The sequence below is a fragment of the Macaca thibetana genome, chromosome 2, assembly GCF_024542745.1.
Source record: "Macaca thibetana thibetana isolate TM-01 chromosome 2, ASM2454274v1, whole genome shotgun sequence".
Lineage (NCBI taxonomy): Eukaryota > Metazoa > Chordata > Mammalia > Primates > Cercopithecidae > Macaca > Macaca thibetana.
In genome coordinates this window covers 40,803,304-40,820,640 of record NC_065579.1, presented here as the reverse complement: position 1 = coordinate 40,820,640, position 17,337 = coordinate 40,803,304, and the positions used below count along the sequence as shown (strand labels likewise).

At 39.6% G+C, this 17,337-nt stretch overlaps 2 protein-coding genes across 9 annotated transcripts in view; both read right to left on the bottom strand.

The window, feature by feature from the left end:
• Positions 1–17,337, bottom strand: part of MRAS (muscle RAS oncogene homolog) — a 325,869-nt gene that overhangs the window by 116,760 nt on the left and 191,772 nt on the right. The window lies entirely within an intron of this gene.
• ARMC8 (armadillo repeat containing 8) overlaps positions 1–17,337 on the bottom strand; it is a 112,948-nt gene that overhangs the window by 11,213 nt on the left and 84,398 nt on the right. For all 8 annotated transcript variants that reach the window (XM_050779695.1, XM_050779693.1, XM_050779696.1 and 5 more), the window contains 4 exons: positions 17,189–17,281; positions 14,224–14,373; positions 12,783–12,878; positions 2,962–3,057 (listed from right to left, as the gene is read on the bottom strand). In XM_050779695.1, the coding sequence (XP_050635652.1) occupies positions 2,962–3,057; positions 12,783–12,878; positions 14,224–14,373; positions 17,189–17,281 (435 nt within the window). The remainder of the gene's footprint in view (positions 1–2,961; positions 3,058–12,782; positions 12,879–14,223; positions 14,374–17,188; positions 17,282–17,337) is intronic.

The window sequence follows — 17,337 nt, the reverse complement described above, 5'->3', positions numbered from 1 at the left end:
ACAAATTACTATGAGGATACAGAAAATTGGAGGGTGGAGGGGTGGGAAATTGATTTAGGTGGAATGCACAAAACAGATCTCTTTGAAGGAGGCAATATTTAAATGGAGACTTAAAGAATAGGAAGGTGTCAGATGTGCAAAGAGCAAGGGGCTTGAAATTCTGAGGAGGAGAAAACGTTCCCGAAAAGGTCTGAGGTAAGAAGGAGCTGTCTGTTCAGAGAAGTAGGTATAGCCAAATTGTGCAAACTTATAGGCCACAGTAAGGACTCTGGATTTCATTCTGTGTTGAGAGGAAGCCCCTGAAAGATTTAAACAGTGGAGGGACAAAATCTGATTTACATTTTTAGAAGACCACTTGGGCTGAAGGGACTGGAGTGACAGTGAAGAAGTGTCAAGGAGGATACTGTTATTATAGTTAATCAGGCATAAGGTGCTGTGACTTGGACTGACTAGGGTGGGAGCAGTGGTGATGGAAAGGAGTAATCGGATTCAAGATAAGTTTTGGAAGAAGGGCAGATAGGACTTGTTGATAAAATGAGTGAATGAGGGGACAGAGCTGGAGAAATCAAGATAGATTCCAAGATGCTATCAGACAGCCACATGGAGATGCTGAAAGGGCAGGAGGATATATAAGTCCAGAGTTTGGAAGAGAGGTCTGGGCTGGGAAACACATTTGGAAATTACAGCATATTGTCAGCACAGGGATGACAGTATAAGCTATGGGGGTGGATGAGATTCCCCTAAGGCAGTGGTTCTCAACTCTGTACGTAAGAACTACCCAGCGATCTTAAAAAAAAAAATTCCTGATGCCCAGGCTATAACCCTAGACCTATTAAATAAGAATCTTGGGAGGGAGGAGACAAAGCAGTAATCTTTGAAAGCTCCCTGCAAGGTCCTATTGTACAATGAAGGTTGTGATCTGCTGATCTCAGGGGAGCACGTGTAGGAGAGAAGAGAAGAGGGTTCAGAGGTAAGTAGGGAGGTATGGTGTCATGCCAAGAGAAAAGGATATTTCCAGGAGGAGGAAAATAGTCAGCTGGGTTGAAGTCTACTGTAAGTGGGGTAAGATGAAGAGAGAAGAGGATCCTTTGGATTTGGCATCATGGAAGTCATTGGTGACCCTAATTACAACAGTTTCAGTTGAATGATGGGGGTAGAGGTGAAATGGAGCAGGTTAAAGAATGACTTTAGAGGTAAGGAAGGAGGCAATATGTACAGAAAAGATGCTTTTAAGAGTTTGGCTTTGAAGGCTGGGCACAGGCTCATGCCTGCAATCCCAGCACTTTGGGAGGCCGAGGCGGGTGGATCATTTGAGGTCAGGAGTTCAAGACCAGCCTGGCCAACATGGTGAAACCCCATCTCTACTAAAAATACAAAAATCAGCCGGGCAATAGTGCCATGTCTATAATCCCAGCTACTCAGGAGGCTGATGCAAGAGAATCGCTTGAACCCAGGAGGCGGAAGTTGTGGTGAGCCGAGATGGCATCACTGCACTCCAGTCTGGGTGACAGAGTGAGACCCTGTCTCAAAATAAAAAGAAGTTTGGGTTTGTCTTTGAATAACAGAGAAATGGGTATGCCTCGATGGGTATGAGAAGTTAAGAAAAACCTTTTAAGTGATTATGGATACAATGTGGATTGATATTGGAAAGGTAAGGGAATCCCTGGTTGAAGTGGTAAGGTTTTCATTCAACAAATATTTACCAAGCATATGCTAAGGGCCAGACACCATGGTGGATATAAAATTGTGCACAAAGCTGACATGGTCCCGGCCCTCATGGGACTTACACTGTGGTAGAGACACCCAGTAGGCACACAAACAAATATATATATCACTAAAACTGAGCTAAGTGCTCTGAAGGAAGGGAACAAAATGCAGTAATGAGTAATAATCTACAAGGGCAAGAGTCCAGTAAGAAAGTATAAGTTCAGCTGAGATTTGAAGGGTGAAACGGAGAGAAGAAAAGTGTTCCAGGCAGAGAAACCAGTATGTGTGAAGGTCCCAAGGAAGGAAAGAACATGGCCTTTTTGAGAAACTGCAAGTGGCCAGTGTAGTGAACAAAGGAAGAGAGGAATAAGATAAGTTGGGGATATGAATGGGTTAGGTCATGTAGGATTTGACAGGCCATCATAAGGGCATATGAACTTTATTCAAGGTATAACAAGGAGCCACTGAAGGATTTTAGTTTCTCTTCTCTTAATAAAACAAAAAGCTGAGGTCATCACTAACTGTAATGGGTGAGGGAAGAGGTGAGGTCTAAAGAATGAGGGGCAGGTAAGAATCTATTCTCACGGAGAACGAGGTTGCCAGCTTCCTTGAGAATCACTGAAGGACACCAGGAGGAGCTGAGTGCCCATGTGGGGTTCTGTGCCTTTCTCTGCAGTTGTTAACTCTGACAAGGCAGGGATAGAGAAGACAGATTGGTGTGACAAGGAGAGGCTTCCTCCGTGATTAGAATTTTGTCAGGAGATGTTGACAGAATGAAAAGTGGAAGGCTGTTTGATACCCACATTTTGGCAATGGGCAGTCTCTGGTGATGATCAGATGCAGGGTATGGCCACGGCAGTAAGTAGCAGATTGTTTAGAAGCAAACAGGTAAAGAAACTATGGGGCCAGGGGGCTAGAGGGTTCATCCACCATGCGACTGAAGCCTTGAGAGGGACGACAGGGACTGGAGAGCACTGGGAGAAAGCCAAGAGCCCGGGTCTTCACTGAGTAAGAGGGAGGCAATCAGTAGATGACAAGGGCAGAGAGTGGAGTGGCAGATAATAATATTACCAAGTGGTACAAGCTTCAAGGACTTGGTGTTTTTTCTTTTTCTTCAGGATAGAAGAGAATTCTTTGAATCTGAGGAGTCACAGAGTAGTCTATTCTTTTCCTCTTTTTAAAATCTCTGCACAATTTATTTTGAGTTAACAACGCAACATTCTAATCCTATGGTGAAAGGGGACAAGGGCTCACCATGTAATACTTGATTTTCTGTAGGATATCATCATTGGTCATAATAAGATCTTTTGCTGTTGTCCCATCCGCTATGTTGGCTAAGATGCACAGTGTCTGGAAAAGAACAAAGGGCCAACAGTCAGGAAGGCTCTGAAGTCCCAGAGTCAAGCTGTCTCAAGAGCTTGGGCAATTTTTCACTTGAAGGTACATGGATTCTCACAGGTTCCACTCTCAATGCCCTGATTTCTCATCGGCTGACATCATTGCTAGCAACAGTAACCACACCCAAACAAAATCTCCCTTAGGCAAAAGAGAACCCCAACACTTCGGGGGTTTCTTCGTGGGCATTAATCCATAGCTGGGCAAAGGCAGCTATTTTGTATAGGTCATACCATCAAATCAAAGAGAAAACATAATTTATTATTTTTCTTGAAAATCTCTTTTCTAAGACAAGCTCTTGGGACAAACCACAATGTTCCTTCAACAATGCAGTCTCTTTGGTGGAAGCTCTGTAGGTGCTGCAACTCCCCTCCTAGGGAGGCCTCCCTTTCCTAGGCCTCCACCTGCTGCTTGCTCCTAAGCTCATGACCTTCTGCATGAAGGCCTAGACCCTGTCCACCAGCTACACCAGCCATGGGCACTTAGGACCTTTTAACTTTTTTGAACCCTGTTAGGGGAAGAGAAAAGGAAGAAAAATGTGTGAAGAAACTTAGTCCAGGCTGGCCTAATGTGAAGATTGGAGGAAGCCTGTGCCAGCTGGCAGGACAGTACACCTTGAGGACAACCACTGCACTGGTGACTGCAGTCTTCTCAGAGGAAAAATTGTTCTTGTCAGCTATTCCATTCTCACAGCCAGACCAGCAGGAGGCAAAGATTAAGATAATGGTGAAAGGACTATGATAGGGATACCAACAGTACCAACCTTAGCAATTCAACAAACCATTTACTGAGTACCTATTATGGGTATGCCCTCTGTAGGGCATCAGGATGAGGCAGGAAAAAAAAAAAAAAACACACTCCCTGACTTGGAAGCTGTCACACAAACAATTACATTTCACTGTGATTGAAGTAAACACAGAGAATAGATAGAAGGCATGAAGAAAGAGCACTTGTTGGATACTGCAAGGGTTAGGGAAAACTTCCTGGAGGAAGTGACACAGTCCTGGAGCCCAGTCAGGAATAACTCAAAGGAATGAGGATGGGATACAGATTCACATAATTTTCTCCAATTTTAAACTTTTTCTTTGCAAGACAAGTTAATTAAGCTAACTGAGGAGACTGTTTGCTTGCAGTGGCCCAAGCCCCCAAATACCCTAAAGGGTACATGGTTTTATTTCTCCTAGATTAACACACTGCTGTAACTAGATTATTAGGGAGTGAGTCCTGAGGTGTGAAACCAGAAAAGGCTGCCTTTGAGATATAGTAGACATGAAACATAAATTGTATAGTCCAATAGCTAAGCAAGCACTGGGAAACTTTTTATTCCAGGGCAGTTAGATCATGTTGAAGAGGACTTTATGTGCCCATGAAGTGGGACAGACATGATCTGATCTGGAGAAGATGTCAGATTTCTGGTGATCTGGTATGTAAGCACTGGTACATGGTGAATCTGTCTTAAATTTCTTGGTAGGAACAATACCCTAAGGAAATTAATAATAATGAATCTGCACTCTTTTTGGTTAGTCTCTTGTGGAAAAGATCTTATGAAGGGGCAGACATGACATGACAAGGGTAATTAATAGGAGTAATTAGTTTGGGGAAGAGTTGACAGTCAATGTTTTAGGAGTCCAAGTTCAAGATGACATCAGAACCAACTGAATTATAGTTGCTCTCCCCACATTCTAGCCCCACCTGAGCCTACAGGATAAGGTAATTAAATACAATGAGTGTTCTTTTTTTTTTTTTTTTTTTTTTTTTTTTTTTTTTTTTAAGACAGAGTCTCACTGTGTCGCCCAGGCTGGAGTGTAGTGGCACGATCATCTTGGCTTACTGCAACCTCTGCCTCCTGGGTTCAAGCAATTCTCCCTGCCTCAGTCTCCCAAGTAGCTGGGATTACAGGTCTGTGCCACACGCCCAGCTAATTTTTGTATTTTTAGTAGAGACGGGGTTTCACCATATTGGTCTGGCTGGTCTCGAACTCCTGACCCCGTGATCTGCCCACCTTGGCCTCCCAAAGTGCTGGGATTACAGGTATGAGCCACCATGCCCAGCCTACAAGTATTCTTTCTCTCTCCCTCTCCATCACTTGTCTTGACATGCAATCCAAATGTGGCAACACCAGACTCACAACACCACACTCCTTCTAGTTCTGCTCAAATTCCTTAAAGTGATTATAGAAAGCCTTAGCAAGCTTTACAACAACCCCACCTTCCAAGAGCAAGCCAGCAAAATGATATTCATCAGTGGTAGTGATCCAATCCTCACCAACGAGCCTCTGCCAGGCTTTACTAAGACAAAATCAGAATGCAGAGGATGAAGCCAATCAATGGGAACACAGGTATAACCTGGCTGAGAAGTAGGAGAGGGGCAGCACATGGAAGAATCATAGCTTATTACTCTCTTGTTCTCCATCTCCCCACCATTTCTCACCAAGAAGACTCAGTCCTATGAGTTGGCCAGAGCAGCTTAAGAGGAAATAATGGAAATGATCCTAACAATGAATAAGAATTTCAATAAGGCTTCATAACCAAGGTATTCATGGGGAGAGGAGAAATGGTAAACACCTTTAGACTCACCTAGAAAACAGCTATCCCCTCTTACCCACTAAAACAGAATATAAAGGGGAATTCCAGGGAAGATCCCTCAGAATAGAGCAGGTCAGCAGGACAGGTAACTCCCCTTTTTGTAGTGTTAGAATACACCCATGCATTCCCAGGCTTCATTGAAAAGCATGAAAGAGTGAGGTACAGTTCTATTTTGAAGCTCACAAAACTGCTCCGTAAATATTCCTATGGAGACAAGAAATCAAATCTTAAAAAAATCAATTAGGCTAGGCATGGTGGCTCATGCCTATAACCCAGCACTTTGGGAGGCCAAGGCTGGTGGATCATGAGGTCAAGGTATCGAGACCATCCTGGCCAATATGGTGAAACCCCATTTCTAATAAAAGTACAAAAATTTGCTGGGTGTGGTGGCGCATGCCTGTAGTCCCAGCTACTCGGCAGGCTGAGGCAGGAGAATCTATTGAACCCGGAGGCAAAGGTTGCAGTGAGCCAATATCATGCCACTGCACTCTAGCCTGGCAACAGAGTGAGACTCTGTATCAGAAAAAAAAAAAAAAAAAAGAAATCAATTATTGGGCCAACTCAATTGAGTATGTGAGCTAAGGAACAGATAAAAGCTACACACACACATGACGCCCCCATTAATGTATGCATATTAGTGTATATACTAATATGAACAATTGGAAATCAATGAAATAGAGCACAGACTGGTAAATTACGGTCTGGGCCAAATCCAGCCTGCTGTCTCTTTTGGTAATTTTTAGTGGAAGACAGCCATATCTACTTGCTTATGTATTGTCTATAGCTGCTTCCAGGCTATAACAGCATACAGGAGTAGTTGCTAGAGACCAGAGCCTGCAAAAATTAAAAAAAAAAAAAAAAAAAATTCACCATATAAATCAGAGTTAAAAAAAAACACACAAAAAAACTATTTCAACAGATACAAAAAAAGTAATTGATTGAAAAAAAAATCTATGGCTCATGTTTGGGGTTTAAAAATAAAAAAGTAAAAATAATCCAATATATATACCTTGCCTCTTACAGAAACAGTTGGCTAAACTCTGAAATAGAGAACAGGCTGGGTGCAGTGGCTCATGCCTGTAATCCCAGCACTTTGGGAGGCCAAGGCAGGTGGATCCCTTGAGGTCAGGGGTTTGAGGTCAGCCTGGTCAACATGGTGAAACCCCATCTCTATTAAAAACACAAAAAGTTGGCCAGGCGTGGTGGCTCATGCCTGTAAGCCCGGCACTTTGGGAGGCAGAGGCAGGCGGATCACTAGGTTCGGAGTTTGAGACCAGTCTGGACAACATGGTGAAACCCCATCTCTACTAAAAATACAAAAATTAGCCAGGCATGGTGGCAGGCACCTGTAATCCCAGCCACTCAGGAGGCTGGGGCAGGAGAATTGCTTGAACCTGGGAGGGGGAGGTTGCAGTGAGCCGAGATCGTGCCATTGCACTCCAGCCTGGGTGACAGAGTGAGACTCCATCTCAAAAAAAAAAAAAAAAAAGATAACCGGGCATGGTGGTGGACACCTGTAATTCCAGCTACTCGGGAGACTGAGGGACAAGAATAGCCTGAACCCAGGAGGTGGAGGCTGCAGTGAGCTGAGATCACACCACTGCACTCCAGCCTGGGCAACAGAGTGAGACGCTGTCTCGAAAAATAATAATAATATTAATAGGTGGGAAAATCAATGAAACCAAAAACTGATTCTTTGGCAATGAAACAAAAAACTGATTCTCTGCTAAATCTCTAGTCAGACTGAACAGGAAAAAAGGAATTACCAGCCAGGCACAGTGGCTCACATCCATAATCCTAGCACTTTGGGAGGCTAAGGTAGGCAGATCACCTGAGGTCAGGAGTTTGAGCCCAGCCTGGCCAACATGGTGAAACCCTGTATCTACTAAAAATAGAAAAACTAGCTGGGCGTGGTGACACGTGCCTGTAATTCCAGCTATTTGGAAGGCAGAAGCAAGAGAAAGGCTTGGACCCAGGAGGCAAAGGTTGCAGTGAGCCGAGATCGCGCCACTGCACTCCAGCCTGGGAGACAGAGCGAGACTGTCTCCAAGGAAAAAAAAAGGAATTACCAACATAAAGAACAAGAGAGGGACTATTGCAAAGGATACTACAGACTTGAAAAAGGAATAAGAAATTATGAACTGTTTTATGTTAATAAATTTGAAAACTCAGATGACATGAGCAAATTCCTTGAAAGCTCATGCAAGAAACAGATAACCTGAATAGTCCTATTTCTATTAAAAAATTTGAATTTGTAGTTAAACACCTTTCCACAAAACGGTCATCGTATTCAGATTCCAACTGGTAGCATTCCACCAGAACTGAAGAAAAAAATAATTCTTCACAAATTATTGCAGAAAACTGAAGAGGGAACACCTCCACCTCATTCCCCAAGGCCAGCACTATCCCAATACCAAAACCAGAAAAAGACATCATAAAAAAACTATTCATCAACTCACCCGTCATGAATATAAATGTGAAACACTCCTTACCAAATTTCTGTAAACTGAATTTAACAATATATCTAAAGGATAATACATAATGACTAAATTAGGTTTACCTCAAATATATTAGTTTAACATTTGAAACCAAATCAAATGAATTCACCATATAAATCAGAGTTAAAAAAAAAAAAAACTATTTCAACAGATACAAAAAAAATAACTGATTGAAAAAAAAAACCTATGGCTCATGTTTGGGGTTTAAAAATAAAAAAGTAAAAATAATCCAATATCTATTTATGATAAAAACTCAACAAACTAGAAGATAATTTCTTTTCTTTTCTTTAGTAAAGGCAATCTATGAAAAACCTACACCCCACATATTCAATAGTGAAAGACTGAGCACTTTCCTCTAATATTGGGAACAAAACAAGTATGTTCATCCTCATCTCATTACACTGGAGAAGTTCTAGCTAGACAATGAAACAAGGAAAACAAAATAGCATATAGATTGGAAAGTAAGAAATAAAGCTATTTTTATTTACAGATGTGATCATTTGTTGAGAATTTTAAGTAATCCACACAAAATAACTTAAAGCGACTTTGGCAAGAATGCAGGATACAAGACTGACACACAAAAATTGTATTAGCGTATACTAACAATGAACAACTGGAAATCAAAATTTTAAAAATAACATTTAAAAAAAATCAAACTATGAAATACTTAGGAATAAATCCAACCAAGAGCGCAAGACCTATACATCAAAAACTACAAAACATTGCTAAGAAGAATTAAAGAAGACCTAAATAATTGGGAAGATATAACATATTCATGAATTGGAAGACTCAATATTGTTAAGATGTCACTTCTTCCCAAATTGATTTATAAATACAACACGATTAAAATCCCAAGTGGCATTTCATTTGTAGAAATGAGAACAGAATTATGAAATACAGTAAAATTCACTCTTTTGGTAGTAATTTTATTTACCAAACGTATAGAATCTTTTTTTTTTTTTTGAGATGGGAGTCTTGCTGTGTCACCCAGGCTGGAGTGCAGTGATGTGATCACGGCTTACTGCAACCTCTGCTTCCTAGGCTCAAGCGATTCTCCTGCCTCAGCCTCCCGAACAGCTGGGACTACAGATGCGTGACCACGCCCGGCTAATTTTTGTATTTTTAGTAAAGACAGGGCTTCAACATGTTGCTAGGCTGGTCCTGAACTCCTGACCTCAAGTGATCCACCCACCTCAGCCTCCCAAAGTGCTGGGATTACGGTATGAGCCACCATGCCCAGTCTACCAAATGTACAGAATCTTAAAACCACCAGTATAATCAGCATTTACAGAGCAGTTCTATCACCACCTCCCTCCCTAAATTGTCCTATGCTATCCCTTTATAGTCAAATACTGCTCCCAACCTTTAAGCCTTGAATACCTTTGATTTTTTTCTCTGTCTCTACTGTCTTCTCTTTTACAGACGGTCATATAGATGGGATCATATAGTACCTTGCCTTTTGTATTGTATCTGGGCTCTTTCACATAGCATAATGCATTTGAGATTCATCCATGCTGTTACATATAGCAACAGTTTGTCCCTCTTTATTGTGACTGTGATATTCTGCTATGTGAATGCACCATAGTTTGTTGAGGGATGTTAACTTCTAATTTTTGGTGATACAAATAAAATTGTTATGAACAGTTTTTTGTGTGTGAACTTAGGTTTTCATTTTATGTGAGTAAATGGCTAGGAATGGGATTGCTGGGTCATATGGTAAGTATATGTTCAACTGTTTAAGAAACTGTCAAACCATTTCCAAAATGACTGTATTATTTTACATTCCCACTAGATGATCTGCATCCTTGCTAGCAACTGTACTTAGTTTTAAAAACATTTTAGCTATTCTAAAAGATGCATAGTGATATTTTATTGTGCAGTGTCTGTTCATATTGTTTGCTCAGTTTTATATTTGGTTGTTTGTTTTCTTGTTTTGAGAGTTCTTCAAACATTCTGGACACAAGTCATTTGTCAGACATCTGATCCACAGATACTCCTTCCAGTGGATGGCTTGTCATTTCAGTCTCTTAACAGTGCATTTCACGACACAGAAGTTTTACAGTTTGATGAAGACCAATTTACCTTTTCTTTTCTGGATGATGTTTTAAATTTCATAGCTAAAAACTCTTCGCCTAATCTCTCAAAGATTTTCTCCTACATTTTTTTCTGTAAGTTTTATAGTTTACCTTTTATGTTATGCCTATCAGTAAATTTTTATCTGAAGTGTCTGGTATAGTTCAAAGTTAATTTTTTTTTTGGCACTTGTATAGCATCTTTTCTTGAAAAGACCATTCTTTCTCCACCAAGTTGCCTTTGTACCTTTGTCAATAATCTGCCGGCCATATATGTGTGGGTCTATTTCTGGACTCTCTAATCTGTTCCATTGATCGACATGTGCTATCTTTTTTTTGCTAAGAGCATACTGTCTTCATTACTACTGTACTTTTATAGTTAAGTCTTGAAATAAGGTATTGTGAATCCTCCAATTGTTCCTGTTTTTTCTTCCAAACTGTTTGGGCTTTTTAGTTCCTTTGCCTTTTCATAAAGTTTTAAAATCTATATGTAAAGGCACATATTTTAGATATTTGTATCTATAGTAATATTTATAAACAATCATGCTGGGATTTTGATTGGGACTGTGTTGAATCTATAAATCAACTTGGGGAGAACTGACATTTTAGCATGGTATATCTCTCCATTTATTTGGGTCTTGAATTTCTTTCATTATCAGTGTTTTTATATTTTTCAGTATACAGATCCTTGTGAGATTTATACATAGAATTTCATTTTTTTTTCTAAGCTACTGCAAATGGTACTGTTTAATATCCCAATATCCAATTATTCACTGCTGGTAAATAAAAATACAACTGACTTTTCTATCTTGTGACCTTGCTTAACTCATTTATTAATTCTAGGTTTTTTGGTGAGTCCATGGCATTTTCTATATAGGCATTCATACTGTCCTTTCCAATCTGTATATCTTTTCTTTCTTTTTCTTGCCTTCTTGTGCTTGGTAGGAATTCCAGCACAATGTTGAACAGGAGTGGTACAAATGGACATACTTGTCTTGTTCCCAATTTAAGGGCAGTGATACCTATGTTTTACTATCTTGTCTGTGGTGACAGTTTCATAGGTGCATGCACATGTCAAAACTGATCACACCGTATACTTTAAATATGTGTAGCTTACTGTATGTCAATTGTACGTCAGTCAAAAAAATAATTTGTCAGATGCTTTTGAGAAGCATTAAACCTCCAGCTAGTCAGCTGACTGTTTAGCCTCCCATACTCGCCTACTTCCAGATCATTTCCAAAATCTGTATGACAGAGTTCCGTTGTGTCCTGCAAAAACAATATTGTTGTTGGTCTTTCATTTTGCCCTAATTTAAATCTTGCCTCACCTTTCTGTCTTGCTTTGCTTTTCAAGTCACTGAAATTCTATCCAGGTAAGTTGTCTTTATATACAAAATTCATTCCTATCCTCTCAAAGTACAATGGTTTATTTTGAACGATGTATTTTCTTCATTGTTGTATTTCAGTAATGGATTTCACTTCAGCTAATTTTAGTGATGCTTATGAGATTATACTTTCACTGTGTTAAATTTTTTCACCAAAACACAGTTTTTAAAAAACATTTTAAGAGATATCATGTAATGTATCTGTCTTAAAACCACTTTATCAAATCTACCATCTTTTTGCTCACAAATTCAATTGCAGCTTCTAAGACCTACAACTCTTCCTTCCTGGACTGTTCTTACAAGGCTGGCTGAATTACTTTAACTCAAGAATACAGAAAATGAGAAGCACAGCCCCTGAAGTTAGACTCTCTGGGTCCAACTCTCTACTGATGACCTTGGGCAAGTTTCTTTCAGAAAGACATACATGTATGTCTACAGCTTAATGAATTTTGAAAGGGAACACAACCATGTAGCCAACACCTACGTCAAAAAACTGAAGATTACCAGTACCTCTGGTCCTGTGTTCAAATCTTAAGTTTGCGGGACCTTTGTTTTTACAGCAAAATAAAATATATACATTAAAACTCCCATAGTAAATCCCAGAAAATAAAACAATATAATTCCCAACTGTCTTGATAAATGCACAGCTTTGTACTTTAATGCCTACCCTTAACTTGCCCTCCTGAAACTTAACAGAAGTAGGGTTATGGGATGAGGAACAAGATGCCTAAGAGAAAAGAAATGAAAACTACCTCCAGGATAAGGAATTATTTTATCAGTGAGTTGCAGGAATTCTGAGTTCAGAGCATGGCGGCAGAGAGGGCTAGAAATAGTGATCCTGGAAAAAGGATTCATTCCAGGATGATGAAAGGTGGCTGCTCCTGTAGAAACAGGGACAGTGTGCACAGTGAATGACACAGAGGGCAAAACTGTAGACGCTGGTCATGTTTTCCTCTATTTCAGGAAGAAGTAGTCTTAAAGAGAGTTTAAGGGATGGTGGAAGATATTTCTTCCTATCTCTAGAGCATCTCCCGTCTCAGCACTCTGTCTTCTGCAGATTTAAATATTTCAGGAGACTCCTAAGAACTTCCTTTGTGCTCACATTCAGAAAATATTCCCCAAGAAAAAGGAACAACGTACCTGCTCTTTGACCTCAATGTTATGTTCCCCTTCTAGAATAAGAGTGACGGCTTGCATAATTTGCTTTCCATGAGTACTCATTATTTTATCTATATGCTGTAAAACAATGGGAAATCCATAATTATCAAAGAAACAAAGACCATAGGATGAATAGAAGGCTTCTAAAAGTTAAAACCAATATGATTCACAACTGCTTCATGCAGAACACTATAGCATATAGAACTACATGCCAAAGAACAGTGTTTATTATATTTTGAAGCTGCAGTTTGCCTTCAAATATGTCATACACACACACACACACGTATATACACATTACACATACATACATACATAAAGTTGACCTGACAGAATATGAAAGTACAATCATTGGGGGTCCTCAAACCCAAATACATTAAAGAAAAAGGAAGCAAAGGCCAGGTGCAGTGGGCTCACGCCTTTCCCAGCACTTTGGGGGGCTGAGGTGGGCTGATCACCTGAGGTCAGGAGTTTGAGACCAGCCTGGCCAACACGGCAAAACCCCGTCTCTACTAAAAATACAAAAATTAGCTGGGCATAGTGGTACACGCCTGTAATCCCAGCTACTCAGGAGACTGAGGCAGAAGAATCACTTGAACCTGAGAGGTGGAGGTTGCAACAAGCCGAGACTGCGCCATTGCACTCCAGCTTGGGGGAAAGAGCGAGACTCTGTCTCAAAACAAAAAAAAAAAAAAAAAAAAAAAGGAAGCATAAAAAATGGACTTGGGTAATGGGGGAAGCCAGAGACATGGAAAATACAGTGTAGATTTCCTAATACTATCTTGGAGCATAAATGCATAATGACAACTTAAAAAGACAAGTGGGGCACAGAGAAGGGAACCACCCGTATTTCCTCATCTACCTGAAGGCCACCTGCATTGTTTCTTGGGGGAACATTAGAGAACACTGAGAGGGATCCCACCAGCAAGGCTCCGTCTCTCCTACTCTGACATGTATCCACTGCTTTCTACACTGGCATCTGCAGAGGTCAATCCTGTAAATGTGGGCAGGGAGATGGTGGTCTATGGAATGGCTCTGAGAATTCTCTAACAGGAAAGAAGCAGAGGCCCCAGAGATAAGTGATTTAGGCAGATGAGAAAATTCATCCTAGACAGCATACTAGGTAAGAAAAAAGTAACAAATCAAGGTAGGCGTAGGCGCTGATCATGTCTTCCTCTGTTCCAGGGATTAGAGGGAGACAGAATAAGCAGTGTAGGAGTGTAGAATAGGGGGCGATATGGTGAAGCAGCTCCCAGAACACCTATGAAAGTGACAGGTCTAGACATCAACTCCTTGTTTCTTTGGAAGGGGGCAGCATTTGAATCACACTCATGGGCAGATGTTAATGAGAGCAGAGAGAGAGAGCAATGTCTTGCAATGCATATGCAGGGCTAGCTAATTTGGAAGCCTGGGTGATTTTACTTACAGGACGAGTAGAGAGGAGATTTCTAAGAAGTCCCAATGTCTTCATCAGCACATTCAAATCTGAATCTGATAATAACCGGAATAGCTGTTCAGTACTCAAGCTTCGTAAAATATCTGCTTTTATTTTTTGTTCAGCCTGAAATGCCATATTCTGAAAGGATTAAAGAAGTTGCAAGAATCATGTCTACATTTACTTTATTAAATTATATTTTAATAGTAACTCTGATAATTTTCTTTTTTTTTTAAATTTTTTTGAGACAGAGTCTTGCTCTGTTGCCCAGGCTGGAGTGCAGTGGCATGATATTGGCCCACTGCAACCTCTGCCTCCTGGGTTCAAGCAATTCTCCTGCCTCAGCCTCCTGAGTAGCTGGGAGTATAGGCGTGAGCCACCACGTCCAGCTAATTTTTATATCTTTAGTAGAGACAGGGTTTCACCAAGTTGGCCAGGCTGGTCTTGAACTCCTGACCTCGTGATCCACTCGTTTTGGCCTTCCAAAGTGCTGAGATTACAGGTGTGAGCCACAAGGCTCGGCCAAACTCTGATAATTTTCCAAGTACAAACAGAATCTGCAGAAAATCTTTAAGGATAAGTCACTCTATTTTCCTGATTCTTGTTAATTACCTATATTTCTGTCTGTCAAGAGAAAGGTAACTGTTACTCTTAGATACACTTTTACATGAGAAATATGACCACTTTTAGGTACATGCATTTGAACGTCTTAAAATTTCTCAAATAAATACAAAACTCATTTATCACTTTTGAGAATATCTTTATGGTTATCAAGTTGCCTGCTGTACACGAAATGACTATTAATGATTATACTGTGCCATGCCTTTTGAGAATGATTTCAAAGTACTCACAGAAGAAAATAAGCACTGGGTTTTCTTAACTTTACTGGCATGAAAACATCTATTGTGTTCACAATACTATGGTAGGTGTTGGCATGGCTGGGCTATATCACACAGGAAGCTCTCCAGAGGGTAGGAGGTGTGTCTGAGCAACCAGTAATCCCGGGTGGCCAGTAGCTATTTTGCTACTTTTTCTCTAATTTGTATCATGGGTTAGCCCAGCTTAATCCTAAGCTATTAATGTCTGAAGAAAACAAAAACCATGGTAAATTCCAAATAACAACTTACAAATCAACTTTTGATACAAAAATCTCTTGTATAGCCAGGTGTGGTGGCACACGCCTATAATCCCAACTACTCGGGAGGCTGAGGCACAAGAATCGCTTGAACCCAGGAGGCAGAGGTTGCAGTGAGCTGAGATCATGCCACTACACTCCAGCCTGGGCAACTGAGTGAGACGCTATATCAAAAAAAAAAAAAAAAAAAAAAAAAATCTTGTAAACTAGAGACATAATATGTGGTTGTTGCCCTCCAGGAACTTATTTTAATTAAAGAGCTAAGACATTAGCGATCAAGTTATATAATAATGTGAGGCAGCATGGCAGAGCAAAAAGAATACTCTCTCTGTATCAAGAGACCCAGGTCAGAGATGATTCTAAGGTTTTATATTTTGCAGATAAAGAATACAGAAGCTGGTAATATGGAGACTGATGAGCATAAGATAGTTTGTACAGATTTGAGGAGTGGAATAAGTTCAGTTTCCAACATTAAAGTTGTGCATGTCACAGAATTCTCAAATGAAGTTCCATACACCATTTAAGTGATAGATCTGGGAAATAGGTAACAGTTACATCTGTAGATTTCAAACTAACCTATTAGGGGAAGTTGAAACCATGATATGAGATGAAGTCCCTGAAACTGATGTAATAAGAAGTGGAAACCAGAAACTGAAACTTGGGGTATGTTCCCAGTGAAGAGGTTGAAAAGGAAGCTAGGTAGAAAGGGAGTATAAAGAAAGTAAGTCCTGGGAAGGAGTTTCAAGAAAGAGAAGGGCTAAAAGCTGTGCAAAGTTCAGGAAAAAAATAACTGTGAAACTACAGATTTGCTGCTTTCTTAGAAGATAATTAATTCTACCCTGAAGTCTGTATAAAAACACAGCAGATATAGCATGGAACAGAGAGAAGAATACAGGTTTGGAAAAGGTTCTGAACCCATTTCCATTATTAGCTGTGAGGACTTCACCTTCACAATTCACTTACCCTCCCTAAGTCTGAGTTTCCCATTTGTAAGGTGAATATATACCAATATATCTTAAAATAAAAATTAGAGATAAATATAAAACGCCCAGCTTAGTGTCTGGTACAGAGCAATTAAATTGTAAATAGTATATGTTTTAAAAATCAATTTAGGATTACTCTACTTTCAATTTCAAGAAAATTTTAATAATCTTAAGGAGAAATGGTTCTCTAATCTCATAAAGTTTTAGAATATAAATTATTCACTAGAAAGTGTTAAAAATTTTATTAAGTATTTATGCACCAATTTTATTACCTTGGACAAGTTAATCATTCTGCAAAAAATGGTAAAATATGTGAGGTAATACATATGTTAATTAGCTCAAATTAGCCATCACACAATCTATTTATCTTTCAAAACATCATGTTGTACATTATAAACATATGTAATTTTTATTTGCCAATAAAAAATAAAATAATCATTCTGTGCCTTAGTCTACTTCATCTATAAAGTATGGTAAGAACTCCCTGGCTGATAGCATAAAGTTGTTCTGAAGAGCAAAGGAGATATGAAAGTGCTTTGTAAAGTAGGTGGTGCTACACAAAAATATAATGTGTTCATGATGAGGAAAATTTATTTTCCCAGAATTAGCTAAGTTTCAACATCTGTTCACTTTTCTTAATAATAAATAAGAGAACTGAGGCATAACTTGCTTACAGTTAATCTGTCTTCTAGGTCCTAGTCATTAGAAAACTAGAACAAAATAGCAAGATTTTTGAAAAAGAAAATTCCAGATATTTCAAATAACACATTATGTTCTAACTTAGACAATAGCTCTAATTCCTTTTATAAGTTATGATATATACAAAAGTGAAACATACCATTAAAGCCCAAATTCCATTCACTCGTAAAGCGGGATTTTCACTCTGAGTTAATCCACAAAGTAGCTCTACGGCTCCTGATTCCAAAATTGGCTGCCATTGGACAGGAAAAAAAAAAAGTCACAGCTTTAAAGTCCGGTTTGCAAACT